The 17,820-nt window shown below is 41.4% G+C and overlaps 1 protein-coding gene across 5 annotated transcripts in view; it reads right to left on the bottom strand.

The window, feature by feature from the left end:
- Positions 1-14,646, bottom strand: part of SLC4A7 (solute carrier family 4 member 7) — an 89,216-nt gene extending 74,570 nt beyond the window's left edge. For 2 of the 5 annotated variants that reach the window (XM_040246350.1, XM_040246351.1), the window contains exons 1-2: positions 14,534-14,646; positions 5,362-5,443 (exon numbers count right to left, since the gene is read on the bottom strand). In XM_040246350.1, the coding sequence (XP_040102284.1) occupies positions 5,362-5,443; positions 14,534-14,563 (112 nt within the window). In that variant the 5' untranslated portion in view covers positions 14,564-14,646. Of the gene's footprint in view, positions 1-5,361; positions 10,400-14,533 lie in introns of those variants that run through there. The other 3 variants (XM_040246352.1, XM_040246354.1, XM_040246353.1) reach the window with 2 other exon arrangements.
- Positions 14,647-17,820: the final 3,174 nt, after the last annotated feature.

Genomic DNA, 17,820 nt, shown 5'->3' with positions numbered 1-17,820 from the left:
TCACAAACTACAATGGAACAGAATATACATTAAAGAAGAATGCATATATGTGTATAACTGAGTCACTCTGTTGTACAGCAGAGATTGGCACAACACTGGAAATCAACTATACACTTCGATTAAAAAATTAAATTTAAAAAAGTGATGAAAGGCAGTCCCTGGTCTTTGCGCACTAAATGAAACTCAATCAGGCCAGTCCACAGCTCACAGCATTATATCCAACACTGAGAAGGAGAAACTTGATTTCTTAAGTTGCTTAAATGAGGTTCCTGTGTAAAGTTGTGATAGGGGAAAGGGGATAGAGACCACAAGTTTAACTCATCTGCAGCTGTGCAAAACCCATCTGGCAGAGAGCTGCTTTCTCTATGTACAACATAAAATAGTGAATGTTGAAATATAAACTGTTCAGGGCATTCTTTTTCTAATAATTTCTGTAAGATGGTCATTAAAAAAAAACACAAGAAACTCAAGATCTTTATTTTTAGATGAGATTTGAAAGTAATCAATTCTCATTACTCATGGATTCTGCATTTGTAAATATGCCTACCCACTAAAATTTATTTGTAATCCCAAAATCAATACTCATGGTGATTTCTCAGTCATTTACAAATATGCACAGAGTAAAAAGAATTTGAGTTGCCTGACACACATGTTCAATTATTATAAAAAAAAATTATCAGAAAAATCCCAAATGAAAGCATACAAATATAATGACTGCATGATGACAGATGGTAACTAGACTTATCATGGTAATCAATTTGTAATGAGTCAGTTCAGTTCAGTCGCTCAGTTGTCTGACTCTTTGCGACCCCATGGACCCCAGGCTTCCCTGTCCATCACCAACTCCAGAAGCTTACCCAAACTCACGTCCATCAAGTCAGTGATGCCATCCAACCATTTCATCCTCTGCCGTCCCCTTTTCCTCCTCCTGCCTTCAATCTTGCCCAGCCTCAGGGTCTTTTCCAATGAGTGAGTTCTTTGCATCAGGTGGCCAAAGTATTAGTTTCAGCTTCAGCATCAGTCCTTCCAACGATTATTCAGGGCTGATTTCCTTTAGGTTTGACTGGTTGGATCTCCTTGCAGTCCAAGGGACTCTCAGGAGTCTTCTCCAATACCACAGTTCAAAAGCATCAATTCTTTGGCACTCAGCTTTCTTTACAGTCCAACTCTCACTTTCATACACGACTACTGGAAAAACTATAGCTTTGACTAGATGGACTTTTGTTGGCAAGGTAACGTCTCTGCTTTTTAATATGCTGTCTAGGTTGGTCATAGCTTTTCTTCCAAGGAGCAAGTGTCTTTTAATTTCATGGCTGCAGTCACCATCTGCAGTGATTTTGGAGCCCCCAAAAAATAAACTGTTTCCATTGTTTCCCCATCTATTTGCCATGAAGTGATGGGACCAGATGACATGACCTTAGTTTTTTGAATATTGAGTTTTAAGCCAGCTTTTTCACTCTCCTCTTTCACTTTCATCAAGAGGCTCTTTAGTTCCTGTTCACTTTCTGCCATAAGGGTGGTGTTATCTGCATATCTGAGGTTATTGAGATTTCTCCTGGCAATGTTGATTCCAGCTTGGGCTTCATCCAGCCCAGTATTTCTCATGATGTACTCTAAATAGAAGTTAAATAAGCAGGATGACAATATACAGCCTTGACATACTCCTTTCCCAATTTGGAACCAGTCTGTTGTTCCATGTCCAGTTCTAACTGTTGCTTCTTGACCTGTATACAAATTTCTCAGGAGGCAGATGGGTGGTCTGGTATTCCCATCTCTTGAAGACTTTTCCATAACTTGTTGTGATCCATAGGGTCAAAGGCTTTGGTGTAGTCAATAGGGCAGAAGTAGATGTTTTTCTCGAACTCTCTTGCTTTTTCAACGATCCAATGGATGTTGGCAATTTGATCTCTGGTTCCTCTGCCTTTTCTAAATCCAGCTTGAACATCTGGAAGTTCATGTTTCATGTACTGTTGAAGCCTGGCTTGGAGAATTTTTAGCATTACTTTCTTTGCTAGCGTGTGAGATGAGTGCAATTGGGTGGTAGTTTGAATATTGCCTTTCTTTGGGACTGGAATGAAAACTGACCTTTTCCAGTCCTGTGGCCACTGCTGAATTTTCCAAGTTTGCTGGCATATTGAGTGCAGCACTTTCACGGTATCATCTTTTAGGATTTGAAATAGCTCAACTGGAATTTCATCACCTTCACTAGCTTTGTTCGTAGTGATGCTTCCTAAGGCCCTCTTGACTTTGCATTCCAGGATGTCTGGCTCTAGGTGAGTGATCACACCATCATGGTTATCTGGGTTATTAAGATCTTTCTTGTATAGTTCTTCTATGTATTCTTGCCAACTCTTAAAATCTTCTGCTTCTGTTAGGTCCATACCATTTCTGTCCTTAATTGTGCCCATCTTTGTATGAAATGTTCCGTTGGTATCTTTAATTTTCTTGAAGAGATCTCTAGTCTTTCCTACTCTACTGTTTTCCTCTATTTCTCTGCACTGATCACTGAGGAAGGCTTTGTTTTCTCTCCCTGCTATTCTTTGGAACTCTGCATTCAAATGGGTGTATCTTTCCTTTTCTCCTTTGCCTTTAGCTTCTCTTCTTTTCTCAGCTATTTGTAAGGCCTCTTCAGACAACTGTTTCGCCTTTTGCATTTCTTTTTCTTGGGGATGGTCTTGGTTACTGCCTCCTGTACGATGTCATGAACTTCTGTCCATAGTCCTTCAGGCACTCTATCAGATCTCATTCCTGGAATCTATTTCTCACTCCCACTGTACAGGCGTAAGGGATCTGACTTAGGGCATACCAGAACGGTCTCGTGGTTTTCCCCACTTTCTCCATTTCCGTCTGAATCTGGTGACACATCAAATCACTGTGACAAGCACCAGGCAGTAACAGTGCTGTGGGCCAGTTAAGCGTCAATAGAAGATTAATTTAAAAAATTACAAAGGGTTTCTTTGGGGGATGATGAAAATATTCTGGAAATAAAGGTTTGATGGTTGCACAATATAGTGAATATTCTAAAAAAAAACACTTTTAAATGGCAAATTTTACATTATGCTGAATTATACTGCAATTAAGAAAAATGAAAAAAAAAAAAAGGCATAAAACTCAGTGATCTTACAGTTTATTTTAGTGAAACTATTTTCTTCTGAACACTGTCCAAAAGTGGAAACTAAAGTATCACTGTGCAGTGTGAGTTACAAAGTTGTTATTCCAATTAGTTCTAATGGGTTTTGGCATACAAGGCCCTACACCCCAAGATAAAAATGAATTCTGAGTTTGAAACTTAGAAAGACTAGATACAATAAGTAACAATATGCTAGAATCCAGAGACTGGGAGATGGAGCCTTACTATTTTTCCTGCTTTCATTGTCTCCTTTCGTGTTCTCCATCACAACTTTATTTTATCAAAGCCGTATTCAGTGAGACTCTGAGATAAACTTACTCTCTCCCTCATACCTTATAGTGAGATTTAAAGATGCACAAAGGATGAAGAGCGAAAGGCCTGGCTAACCAAAGGGGCCAGGACCACAGCCAAGTGGCTCTCTTCACGCTCCGGATCACCCCTGCATGAGGGATGACAGCCAAGTGACGGACCATGTGGGTCACGGTACATCTGAACTAACAGAATTACTGCTGAAAATGTTAACCTCTCCAGTGCTTACAATTTACAGAATCAAGCTTCTAGGTAAATGAAAGTCTCTGCAGAAGCCCTCGTAAGCCTAAACTTTTAAAGTCAATTTTGAAAGACGGGTTTTGTCCATCTCGGGAAGTAAACGTACAGAACACTTATTTGGGTCTCTTTCCAACTCTTTTTGTAAAGCAATGGCTGCATTCAGCTGAAGACTTCAACCTAAAAATGTAGGTCTCAATATCGGAATGAAATGATTAAATTATGATTTTTTTTAAATGTAGGTCTCAAAAAGACCCCAAAATAAATCTATCAAAATTTATGATCTCCATAAAAACCTATGATCACCACCGTAGCAAGTGTTCAGGGTTAACATCACCTGTCCACAGGTGAGAGGGGCCATCACACGTGGCACGCTGCCCACACACCCATGATCTATGAGAATATCACGTCACAGTATGACATTACACAAACCCACATTCTGGCATATTCTACTAGTAACTATTACTCTTCCAAAGTGGCAAGGTTATGGAAAACGGGGAAATTTCTTCATTTTCATAAACTTATGCTTAATAAAACGTCAACATTAGAAAAAGCTCTATATACAGGGGACACCATGTACTATCCTTGCAAGTCTTCTGTAACTTTTAAAATTATTTCAGAAAAAAGGAAAGAAAGAAAAACGAAACCATTTGTCAGGACTTCCTCCTGCTCAGGGAAAGTGAAGTGTGAACTCGCTCAGTCGTGTTGGACTCTTTGAGACCCCATGGACTATAGCCTACCAGGCTCCTCCCTCCATGGGATTCTCCAGGCAAAAGTACTGGAGCGGGTTGCCATTTCCTTCTCCAGGGGATTGAACCTGGGTCTCCTGCATTCCAGGCAGATGCTTTAACCTCTGAGCCACTAGGGAAGCTCAGGGAAAACAGACTGGCAAATAACTGATTTGCTACATAATTCTATGCTGAGGTTTTTATAAGTATTTTAAAAGGCTGGTTAACAGACATATAAAATGAACATTTAGATGACACCAGGGATAACTATGGCTTATTATACTGGCACATTATATTTTGCTCTTAATTCAAGTTACCCAGGTTGTTAGACAGAGAAGGCAATGGCAGCCCACTCCAGTACTCTTGCCTGGAAAATCCCATGGACGGAGGAGCCTGGTAGGCTGCATTGAGTTGCTGAGAGTCTGACACGACTAAGCAACTTCACTTTCAGTTTTCACTTTCATACATTGGAGAAGGGAATGGCAACCCACTCCAGTGTTCTTGCCTGGAGAATCCCAGGGACGGGGGAGCCTGGTGGGCTGCCATCTATGGGGTCACACAGAGTCGGACACGACTGAAGCGACTTAGCAGCAGCAGCAGCAGCTTGTTAAAAAAAAAATTTAAAGAATTAACTGATTTTATAATTGTGGCATTCAACTTCCAAGGTAAGTAATGGTGACCATTAGTAAAATTTGAAAATCATTCTGATATTTATGTTTCAAGGAATGTTCTCTTTGTAGATACAGGTAGTGGTTGCCCAGGTTTTTGCAATATATTCTTTAAAGTATGTTTAGAAAAATTAAACTATGTTTAGCAAAGTGTTGAACACTCTTGTAAATGAATGCTCTACAATAACAACAACAACAGTTTCAACAAATAAGTAAAACGTAAAGGACACTAACAGACACTCCCTAGTAATTTATATTGCTACACAAAAGTTACTTTAAACAAACTTACTCTCTAGTTCTTCTTTTTCAAACTTGGTGTTCACAGTTGAGCTGGTTTTGCCAAGATCCACAACAGCTTCTTCATCGGGACCCTGAAAAGAAATTATTCTCATTCATTCATGAAATCAGTCTACACTGAGGGCCTACTGCTAGGTTTGTTATTTGAGATGGCCAGAAATATGTAATAGAGGACCTTCCTGTCAAAGAACCGAATTCATCTATGGCTAACTATATAGTTTTAAAAATATGTTTATAGGCTTTTTTTTTTTAATCCACAGAAGACCATTTAAAGTCTCATGGAAAGAACTGAAATGACAAAGATTTTCTGGGCTTCCATGGAAATTACTAAGTAACTGGTACACATATTCACTTCAGTGGAATGACTCTCAGAAATTAGAAGTTAATCAGAAATTACAGAGAATCGGGATTGAGGGAAACCCTTAGACATCAATATAGAACACCTTTTTTTTTTTTTTTTTTTTTTGCTTTTAGGTATTCTAAACAGAAAGAATCCCACTTAACTCACCTATATTAGTATTGGATACTGGATTATGGTTAAACATACAATGGTCAAAAATAAGTCCATAGACTTAACATGTTTCACTTTCAATTGTAAATCACTAAGAACCAAAGTTGTAAGAACTTTTTATTTGTCTACAAAGGAAAAGCCAAACTCAAAATTTAGCCTCTAAGGACAGTCCACCTTTGAGTTGTGAACAGTTTTGTTCCACTTTTCTGCTCAACAAAAAGACTAACCATATTTACTGTAACACATTACACAGACTATTTTTAAAAGAAAATTTTAGCTTTAATGTCGCTTCTCGACTTCTAACTTAACTTTCAAAGGAACATGATAGAATACTCATAAACTACTTATCATGAACTCAGCATGCACAAGATTCTGTGCCACTGGCTGAGACAGATGGCAGAAGCCCCTTCCCCCCACACATAAGCTCCACGGCCCCCGAGACCTCCCGGCACAGCTCCTGAGGCCCTCAGTGCGCCCCCACTCCACGGCCCCCCAGTGCACCCCCACTCCATGGCCCCCGAGACCTCCCGGCACAGCTCCTGAGGCCCTCAGTGCACCCCCACTCCTCGGCCCCCCAGACCTCCCGGCACAGCTCCTGAGTCCCCCAGTGCACCCCTACTCTTCGGCCCCCCAGACCTCCCGGCACAGCTCCTGAGGCCCCCAGTGCACCCTTCTTGTGGGCAAGGCCGACAAGGGGGACACCACCTGTCACTTCTAGCGCCTCCGGGAAATCTGCTCAGCCGTCGGGAACAGAGACTGGAGAGCAGAGTACAAGGAGCAGGGACGGGAAACAAGGACCCTCCTGTGCTCAACAACCCTGGGTCTGGGATTCACGACAGAGGATGACACTCAAGTTTCAAGAAGGCAGACAAAGATTCTGAGGAAGAGCTGACTGATGTCATAAAGGCCGGTCTGAACTTCGAGCGTGACCTGGATCCCTTCACCGAGCGTGCACGTGTGTAGTACACCGGAATCCAGAACACGGAACCTCATTCAGCAGAGACCCACCCTGGAGAGACCCCGTCCCACAGCGCCTCTGTGGCAGAGGATCAAAGCAAGAGATGAATGCAAGAAAAGGATGTCCAGAAAGGGCCAAAAAGCCAGGAAGGAGCAGAAAGGAGCCGGGTGCAATTAAGAGGGCAATGAGCAAGAGGAAGATGGGCACCAGGAAATGGACAATGTTTCCGTTCAGACAAAATTAGAGCACCACACTCCTCCCGGGCTTCCCTGGTAGCTGGGCTGGTACAGAATCCGCCTGCAATGCAGGAGACCCCAGTTCAACTCCTGAGAGGGGAAGATCAGCTGGAGAGGGGATAGGCTACCCACCCTAGTATTCCTGGGCTTTCCTGTGGCTCAGATGGTAAAGAATCTGCCTGCAGTGCGGCAGACCTGGGTTCGATCTCTGGGTCAGGGAGATCCCCTGGAGAAGGGCATGGCAACCCACCCCAGTATTCTTGCCTGGAGAATCCCCATGGACAGAGGAGCCTGGCAGGCTACAGCCCATGGGGTCGCAGAGTCCGACCAGACTGAGTGACTAAGCACAGCACAAAGCAGGAGGGTTGGTAAAAAAAGCTTTCAAGAAGGAAATAAGTAATCTGTTCTTTTTGAAGGTTCTTAAGCTTTAAATGATAACTTTGTAGGCAAGAGAGGCAAATGAATATAAGAGAACTGAATACGAATAAAATAATATTAATTATAACCCTGTTAGTATTCCACTTACTATTAGTTTCCCAGAAGAAAGTTATTTTACCCATCAGCTTATATTTTTCAAGTTCCACAGGAAGACAAGCTCCCAACCATCCCCATGGCCCTTGTGGCTACTCTAACTGCCCTGCGCCTCCTCTCCACTTAGAGCAATAGAGCAGAAGGACACGTCACACAGTCAGCTTCTCATCACTCTCCATGTCCAAGCACCATCTGAAGGATCAGCGTGTTTCAGAAAGGACCAAAACTGGAGTTTGCTTGGATAAAATGATCTTTCAAGGTCTGGTCCAACTCTTGACCTTAAAATATCTTACTTTGGGGTATAGCTTTTTATTCAGTGCATACAAAGTAAATTTATATACAACTATTTCCTGGCTATCTAAACTCTCAGTGCCCTAATTCTCATATCTTAAAACTCAGGAACTGAATCAATTTGATTAAATTTTCAAATAAATTCACTGCTATCCAAACCCTCACTATTTGCTACTCAAAACTCAGAAACAGACACAGTATATTAGGAAAACACAGATCTCAATATCCAAACTTAATTTCTGGAGGGAGGCTAGATATCCAAACTGCAGAATCAAACAAACCTGGATATCGAGATATATGACTCTAAAGGACTGGGATTCAATTCAATACATTAAACTCATAAGTTAAATAACTTGCTAAGGATTTATATGTAAAGAATTGGGGGGCAGGCCATGTAGACCGTATGTGTGATTAAACTAACTCACAGCAGTCACACTCCTCTAGAAATGAGCAGAGGCTAGAGCAGGAAACACATACAAGAATGAAGAACCAGTAAATCTGCCATCCATCAGGCGTGCCACACTCATGAAACCTTTAAGTTCCCTCCGATGAGCTCATGCGATTTAGCCACGAAGCATGCAGGGAGATACAAAAAAGAAGCCACCTCTATTCTTAAACAAAAGACACGAGTTGTATGATCCAAGAGGTAGCAAACACTCTGAGTATTCTAAAAGGGATTAACTGCTCCCATTCCAAACTTCGATTTCACAAGAACAACTGCCAAGGAAGCAAAACAATACACTTTTTCTCTCATCCCTAACAACAATAATAAGCTCTTATTTCTATCAAAGATGCATTTACATGTTTAGATGTACCACTAATAATTACCTAACACAGAAACAGCTGAGGCTGGGCAAGCTTACAGTATTTATTTATTTAAAATACACATATTCTTTGACCTCTAAACATCTATCATGGAAAAATACTGCCACGTGTGAAAAAGGGGGCATGTAACACAGAGAATGTCTGAAAACTCATGTTCTCACAGCTCACCTACTTTGCTTTCCTTAAACTCTGTGAAGCCTTGAGTAAGCAACTGAAAGCCAAGTGAGAATATTATTTTATTGTTAATGTTTGGGTTTTCAAGAGAATGCTTTCACAGGTAGGTAACTTGCAAAATAAACTAAAGTTAAAATTTTTGAGGTCTGGAAAAATTGCAACACTTAACACTGTTAAAAAAAAAAAAAAAAGGGAGCAGGTATCTGTATTGCTCCCTTGCCTTAAAAACGTTATCTCCTTTCCAACAACTGTGAAATATAAGTCAGAAAGGCAGTTTGTTTTAAAGGCAAATATTAAGTAGGCACACACACTGCCTATCTCAACACAGTACAAGTAATTCAACAAAATCAGCAGGGTCCAGGGACCTTCCTGGTGGTCCAGTGGCTAAGACTGCGCCCCCAGTACAGGGGGCCCCGGCTCTGTCCCTGGTTGGGGAACTCGAGCTCACGCGCCACAACGAAAATATCGCACGCTGCAGTGAGGATCACAGATCCCACATGCCACACCCGGTGCAGCCAAATAAATAAACCAATAAAACTGCTTAAAAAATGCAGGGTGCACATGGCTATATCTTAAAAATCCCTCAGAATGAAGTCACTGATATTTCAAGGTAGAAATGCATTTCTGAAGCAAATATACTGCATTTTAAATTCTACCATCTTAGGATAATGCTTTAAGCTAGATAATGCTTACCACAGGTTAAGTTACTATACCATATGAAGTACAATTTTACTTTGCTCCTTTTTAAAATATATACAAAAAAATGCAAGTAAATAGCAAATATTTGTAAGGTTAAACATCAAGCCACTGACACTGTGTCACACGGATGGCTGGGGAAGCAGAAACAGACAATCCTAGAGTGTTTACTTTTCCATTACAATAAACATGTAATTTTGGTAATTTTTAAAAAGAATAAATTCAAGTTTCAATTTAACATGTCAGTTACTTTTAAATCTGCATCTAGGAAAAGAACGCTCCTTCATTTTTTAACTTCAAGAACATAGTGGAAAACTAAAAATAGCAAAAGCCAAGAGCCACCTCGACATCAAAATGTTTTCATTCTTAACCTCAGACGAGTAAGCCAACAAGCCAGTCCTTATAAAGCCTGCCTAGAATGAAACAAATCCAAGGCACTGGGAAAGTGCAAATAAATGAAGAATAAAAAAGGAATAAGTGTATCAATGGAAGCTTGTCTGACTCTAATCTTAAGAAAATTATTTTGCCATGGCTTCAAGTTTTTATTTATAAAATAAGGTAATTATTCAGAATATATCTGCTCTATAACATAAAAGAAAACAGCTTTGAGAATTATCCACATAAGATCACACAGAAAGTTTAAATTCTCTGTATATGAAATGACATATGTACAAAGTTACTACAGCTTGCAACTGGAAAACACTGGAAACCACCCCCAGGGTCCCTAAAAGAGGAATGGCAGTGCGCTCACTGGAATACCGAGCTGCTAAAACACGAAGACGCTATACACTGACATGAAAACCATTTAAGACCCATTATACAGTGAAACACACACAAGGCGGAGAGCTGCACGTACAGCGTACTATCACACTTTCTGCACAGGAAGCCCCCAGAAGAGAACTATCTGAAAACGTACAGTGAGCACTGGAAGGACAGACAAGCAAGCAGGAAAGCTGGTCACCTCTGGCAGTAAGAGCAGACCTCTGAACTTACTGGGGTTTGTTTTTTTTACTGCTTTGATTTATTTTAGCCATGTGAATACAGAAGCAGACTGGAATACGCAATCTTCTGAAAGCCAGGCCACATACGTACCTCGCCCTCGTCTACAAGCGTCACTCACCCCGGAAGGAGCTGTGAGGCGCGGCGCCATGAGAGCGTGCCAAGCACAAGGGCACGGCCGCAGAGGAGCCCGCACTTCACCGAACCAAAGAAAGGAAACCAGAAACGCCCTCTCACTGGCCCCATAGCTTTAAAACTAGATTAATTAGAAAACCTTAACAATTATGGAAACAAGCATCTATTAATTTTCTCACTAAAACTGATGTGAAGATTCAGCATGTATCCTGAAATAGTATTACGGCCATCTAGGAGAATTATTCATAGAAAGTACATTCCTAAGAACCTAGGATGAAATGCCAAGAGAAGGCAAGTAACTCTCACGAGGATCTAGAACTGTATTAGTTAGGAAATTTTCAGGATTTATGCTATCTTATGAATTCAGACATGCCGAGAGGGCTTGTTAAGATCCAGCTTCCTGTGCCCAGTCTTGGAGATGCTGACCCAGTGGCTTAGGGGGAGCCAACCATCCATCCATGTTTTCCAGTCTGCCCACCACAGCCCTGGTCACGTTACAGACCTCTGCTGCTGCTGCTAAGTCGCTTCAGTCACGTCCGACTCTGTGCGACCCCATAGACGGCAGCCCACCAGGCTCCCCCGTCCCTGGGATTCTCCAGGCAAGAACACTGGAGTGGGTTGTCATTTCCTTCTCCAATGCGTGAAAGTGAAAAGTGAAAGTGAAGTCGCTCAGTCGTGTCCGACTCTTCACGACCCCATGGGCTGCAGCCTACCAGGCTCCTCCGACCATGGGATTTTCCAGGCAAGAGGACTGGAGTGGGGTGCCACTGCCTTCTCCAGCTACAGACCTCAGCCTCACATATTCAATCGTTCTGCAACAGAGGCTGCTTCCTGCCCTCAACCACTTTAGGAGACCTTATAGGGACCACTCTCACTTCATTCACACTGTTTTCATCCTTCAGAAAAGGAAATATACATTTCAACTCATAAGTAAACAGTGATGTTACTATATACTCTCACTCTATTACAAGCAACTCTAAATCTGTTAAGTAGCGCTCTAAAGGCTGATTTGTTTTGTACGTCAGAATATTTTCCCAGGATTCCTAGGGCAATCTAACAAAGTCTATATAAATAGTAATGTCATCCTACAAAACTCAAGCGTCTTCCAAATATTCCCAAACTCATCCCATCCATCACCAAGAATTGACCTTAATATTTAAAAACCTTTAAATTTATGGGCAAAACCCTTAAGAGTAAGCAAATAATCTTTCTCAATCTAAAGAGGGGGAATCATCAATGATTACTATTTCACCAGATAAAAAGCCAAAAGATGATATGCACAGTTTCTCAAGAATTCACTTGGCATTTCTGATTAATGCATTACTCTAAAATAAGTGGAAGAGGAGTAAAAGGTCCATGGAAAGTTAAAGCCATTTAACATGGCAAATTTTAAACTCAGGCAATCACATGATTCCCACAGAAATAATTGTGAAGCCCTGAAAAAAATGCTTTGTCAACAGACAGAGGAGGAAGTGAGTTGATTTCGACACTGGAACAAAGCTTCAGAAATTTTTATTTCAAACACATACCATGATTAGCACTATAGACAATCTGAACTTTAAGGAAAGTTACAAAGGAAAAAAGTGAAGAGGTCAAAGAATCTAAGAGCAAGAGAACTCAGAGAGGTGTGAGGCATAAAAGTTGGCAAGTGACAGCCTCCAATAATAAAGGAGATTGTTAGTAGATACTTCGTTGTCAGAAACTTCAATACAAAGCACAAGAGTCACGGACAGATGGAAAGCCTCCTCAGGGTCTATCTGAAATTATAAATCACAAATACTTATGGCACAGCTGCTATGAGGAGATCTTCATTCCAGTTCTAATTCAGCACACACACCAAAAACACACAGAAAAAACGGACTTTAGGCTCTCAAGTATATATGCGTGCTAAGTCGCTCAGTCATGTCCGACTCTTCGCGACCCCATGTCCACGGGATTTTTCCAGGCAAGAGTACTGGAGTGGGGTGCCACTGCCTTCTCCATATTAACAGAAATGAGAATAATAAAATCTAATTCTGAAATGAGCTTTTAAAAAAACTATGTCAACTCCATCAATAATTAAGATGCACAGAAAACAAGGAGGAAGGAAAATACACACGCAGAGACAGAAAACACACATGCAGAGAAGCTGGACAGCAGCAGGCGTAGCAGGTATTCCGTCAAGATTGCCCAGTTTTGGTCAGCCAGGGGTTAGGCATTTTTACAATTTCACTGGATTTTTTTCACTGAAAAATCAACAGGAAAGAGCCAGGAAACCCCTCACAAATATGGTCTATTTGCCTACCCTTTCCCTCATTATTAACTCTGACCCCATGGATCAGATAGAAAACATAACAGAGAAGTCTCATTTCCTTAAGTAATGACTAGGAGCCTGGATTCATCCATTTATTCAAAAAATACCTACTGAGTGGACACTATGTGCCCAAGCATCATTCCAGATACTGGGGCTACATCAGTGAATCAAAAACTGTAATATAATCAAATTGCCAGCTTGTCAATTAATTTACAGCTGGGGGGGGGGCTCCCCATGATAAGACATCAAGGAGTGAGTGAATTATCTTCTCCATTCCAGGCCTTACACAGGTATGGATGGGGCGCCATCCATACACCACAGTACGCCACAGGTATGGCGTACTTTCCCAGTTCAATCTTCTCGTTTAACACACACACAAAGCTTAAGGGACTTGTGGTTCCTTAGCCAGGAGACAACAGCGCAAGGTCACTATTATACAGGCCAAGAACACACAGTGCTCCTTTATAGTATTTATTAAACATGTAATTACATGTTTATGTAACTAGTTGCTTAACTTTTCCAGTCTGAACAATCAGCTCCAAGCAGAAGGGAATCAAGTCTGTTCCACTCACCGCTGTCTGTTCAGCACCAAGCAGGGCCTGCCCTTGGTTAAATGCACTGACTGCTGTGTGTGTTCCAAAGGACAAGACCCTGGGCTGAAAAATTTACATGGGATACACTTCCTTGTGAGCACAATTAACAGTCAAACATAGAAAGGCACTTAACAGTATGGAATTTAATCAATCAGTTTACAAACAAAAAAGCCCAGCATTAACCCATTATAAAATCAAACGCCAATTTGCAAGTAGGAATGCCCAGCAACATCAAACAAAACTAAGCATTGTATCAAACAGACCTTACTATTACCTCTCATAGTTACTTAAGCAAAATCCACAATTTGTACTGTTTTGGTCAAATGATCAAAAATGAGATTTTTAACAAAATGCCAAAGGCACAAAAGTAAGGAAAGGGAATGCTAAACGGTTATTTAACAATACAGTTGCAGACTCAGCCTATTTCCTTTTGACACCTGAACGTTACAAAATCCACTATTACAACAGCATTAGACGATCCCCATCACAAAGTGATTTCTTCCCTGTAAGACAGATGGCTAGAGCCCAAAAGGGAACATCTCCCATAAAGTATGATTACTAACCATGGAAAGCAATTTCAGAGTTATCAAATACTTCAGCTTAGCTTCAAAATATATTTAACCATTCAGACAAAGTAGTTTCTTTCCTAATAACTTAGCCATACAAAACCGCTTAAAGTAATATCAACTAATCAAAAATATATATTTTACAAAATAATTAATAAAAATGCTACAACATTGCTAACATCATGCAAGGATTTACTTTTCAGCAGATGACTTGCACAGCCAAAGACAAAGAGAATGATGATCAATATTCTAAGCCAGTGCTAATAAGCCTGACATTTCTTCTAGCTTCACTACTACACTCTGAAAGATTCAAACTGGTTTGTAAGTAAAACACAAGATCATAAGTAGGTACATACAAGTAACTTCTTCAGGCGAAATCTTTCCATAGTGGTATGTAAACACCTCGTTTCCGACAGCGTACTACTACAGCACGTCCCTCGCAGAGCCCAGGGGCAGTAAGGACATACCTGATTTAGGTCACTGTGCTTTGCACAAATCACCCCTCTAAGTTGCTTTCATGCTACAGCCAATCACCGTCCTCTAAGTCACCTAATCTTCCTGCTAATGACTGCCACTCACACAGGGTCAGAGCATAAGAGATCTGCCCGGTAATAAACACACGCAGCTACAACTGAAAATGCTGAAAGAGGAGTGCAGCAACCAGCTTTCAACTTCAACCTTTCTACATTAATTAAAAAGAGAGCATATGCTAACGCTATACGGAACGGGTGTGTGTGTGTTCATGTGTGTTTCAGAGAATTCATTTTCAACAACATAAGTTAAATCTAACTTTTAATTTCATCTAATTTTCAGGAAAGATCCAAATATGCTTTCACCTGAAGAGAGTTTTACCTCTTCACCATTACTGTATTTATACCAACTTATTGTAATCATATATTAACAACAGGAATAATAAATTCTGTTGTGGCTTTAATTATCATTTTACCTCCAAATTAAATATTCATAAGGATAACAGCTAAAAGCAGCACCCCTCGGACCTTCAGACGCAAGCTCTCTTCCCACCTACAAAAAGTGCTCCCTCTAGGATTAAGTGGTTCATCTTCCGATGTGGTGTGTGTCTCACTGTGCTGGGTGACAGGAGCCCTCAGCTCAGGGACATGGGCAGAAGAAGGGGAGGGAGAGAAATAAGCAGCTTAAGAGGCCTTAGGAGAAAAGGAGGAATTAGGTGCACATATATTTTTAACTTCCCAAATTGCAGAACAAATTGTTATTCTTCCTCAAAATACAGAAGATCCATTTCTGCAGTATGTTACCTGTTATGATGCTATCCTGGACACTACTAAACCAATATTCAAATTAAAAGTTTTAAATCAGGTTTTACAGGTTAAAGAGAAAAGTAAAGTAAGTTTTAGTTTACTACTTTCTTGACAAAATAAAGATACAAATTCAACATATAAACTTGAAAATTTTAATCAGGCTGGTCCATTAGAGATTTTTCAGTTTTATCTTATAGGAATACTTAACGTTCCTTTTAAGCCAATCTACTGAGGTATGATTGACACATGAAAAGCTTAACATATTTAATAAATGCAAGTCAGTGGGTTTGGGAATTAGGATACACTCATGAAGGGCTTCCTTGGTGGCGCCAGGTGGCCTGCCTGCCAATGCAGGAGACTGTTAAAGACTCGGGATCCCTGGGTCGGGAAGAGCCCCTGGAGAAGGGAATGGCAACCCACTCCAGGATTCCCGCCGGGAGAACCCCTGCAACCTCGGAGCCTGGTGGGCTGCCGCCCATAGGATCGCAAAGCGTCAGACACGACTGAACCGACTTGGCCCAGCACAGCACACTCATGAGACCATCACCAGCGTCAAGGCGACAGCCATTATCTGTCGCCTCTAAAAGTCTCTTCTCATCCCCGCACTGTGATTATTTTTGCAAGTGCTGCTGGGTGTGCCTGTGGTAAGAACACTTAACCCGTAAGATCTACCCTTAAAAAATGCTGAGTGCACAATGCGGTGCTGAGAGCTGTAAGCACCACGCTGCACATATCACTCATACACACTCTGCGTCCCTGGTCATCACTTTCTCCTGGGCCCTGGCGGCCACCGTTCTACTCTGCTTCTATGGTTTTGACTGTTTTATATCTTCATATATTTATATTTTCAAGTATAAGTGAAATCATACAGGCTACATCATTCTGTGTCTGGCTTATTTCACTTGGCAATAAATAATCTGCATGAGTCAAAACAGTCTCACTTATTCCCCTGGTTTCTCTGCCCCATTTTCAACCTTTTCTCCATCTTTATCACACAAATATAAGTATACATGCATATGTATGTGTGTGCGTGTGTGTGTGTGTGCACACAAGCAGACTTCCCCAGTGGCTCAGCGGTAAAGAATCCATCTGCAATGCAGAAGCCACAGGAGACCTGGGTTCAATCCGTGGGTCAGGAAGATCCCTGGAAGAGGAAATGGCAACATACTCCTATATTCTTGCCTGGAGAATTCCACAGACAGAGGAGCCTGGCAGGTGACAGTCCATAGGGTCGCAAAGAGTCAGACACAACTTAAGTGACTTAGCAGTGTGTATGTGTGTGTGTGCATGCGTGCATAATACTCACCAAAACTGGAGCTACAGACAACTCACTGTTGTATAACTTGCTTTTTTTCCACTTACAAATCCTAAAGATTCTTCTGTATCAGTATATGGAAACTAAGATTTTAATATAATTTATTAAATTAACCTGTATATGGTAGAAAATTCAAGTCTTACTAAATTGTTCCTGAACAAGCATTCCTCGCAACCAACTTACACTCACCAGACATCAACTACTTTTCTTTTCTGTTTCTGCCTTGTAACTTTTTCTAGTAGCTAGAGTTGCCATCATAATTTTAAATAACGTACCATTTGAGACAGTATCTGTTTATCCTACAAAAAAAAAAAATTTTTTTCACCCACATATAGCTTTTTCACTTACATTCTCCCTTCCACATCCTGGTTTCAATTAAATTTGTTTTTATAACAAGACTGATAATACTTACACTTACATTCTATTCTATATTTATAATGAAGCCTTCTAAGATGTGTCCTCTAGTTAATCCTAAAATTTTAAACCTGTGTTAAAAAGCATTCAAAGGCATGTATGCATGCACTACCCAAAAGTACACGGAGGTAACGCCCTAGTGGCCGCCCCTGACCAGTGAGGCCCACTGCTGCTGCTGCTGCTAAGTTGCTTCAGTCGTGTCGGACTCTGTGCGACCCCACAGACGGCAGCCCGCCAGGCTCCTCCATCCCCGGGATTTTCCAGGCAAGAGTGCTGGGAAGTGGTAAATGCCCGGCACCCCTCCCCATCCCTCGGGCAGGCAGCTCTGACAGGACGGGCAGGCAGTCCACAAGGCTCCTCGGAGGGCCTGCCTGCCGAGCGCCAGCCCCTCACTGTAACAGCCCATCTCTAACCGATGCTCACAGAGGCTCCCTTGCGCCTCTTTCATTCTCTGTCCATCACTCTTGCTTCATGGGCTCAGTTTACAAGTAAATTACCTGCAGGGTTTCCCTAGTGGCTCAGCAGTAAAGAATCTGCCTGCAATGCAGGAGCCCTGGGTTCAATCCCTGGATCAGGAAGATCCCCTGGAGAAGGAAATGGCAACCTACTCCAGTATTCTTGCCTGGGAAATCCCACG

Source organism: Oryx dammah, unplaced genomic scaffold (genome assembly GCF_014754425.2).
Source record: "Oryx dammah isolate SB20612 unplaced genomic scaffold, SCBI_Odam_1.1 HiC_scaffold_9, whole genome shotgun sequence".
In the NCBI taxonomy this organism is placed as follows: domain Eukaryota; kingdom Metazoa; phylum Chordata; class Mammalia; order Artiodactyla; family Bovidae; genus Oryx; species Oryx dammah.
Note: the sequence above shows the minus strand (reverse complement) of the source record. Positions and strands in the feature narration are given on the sequence as shown.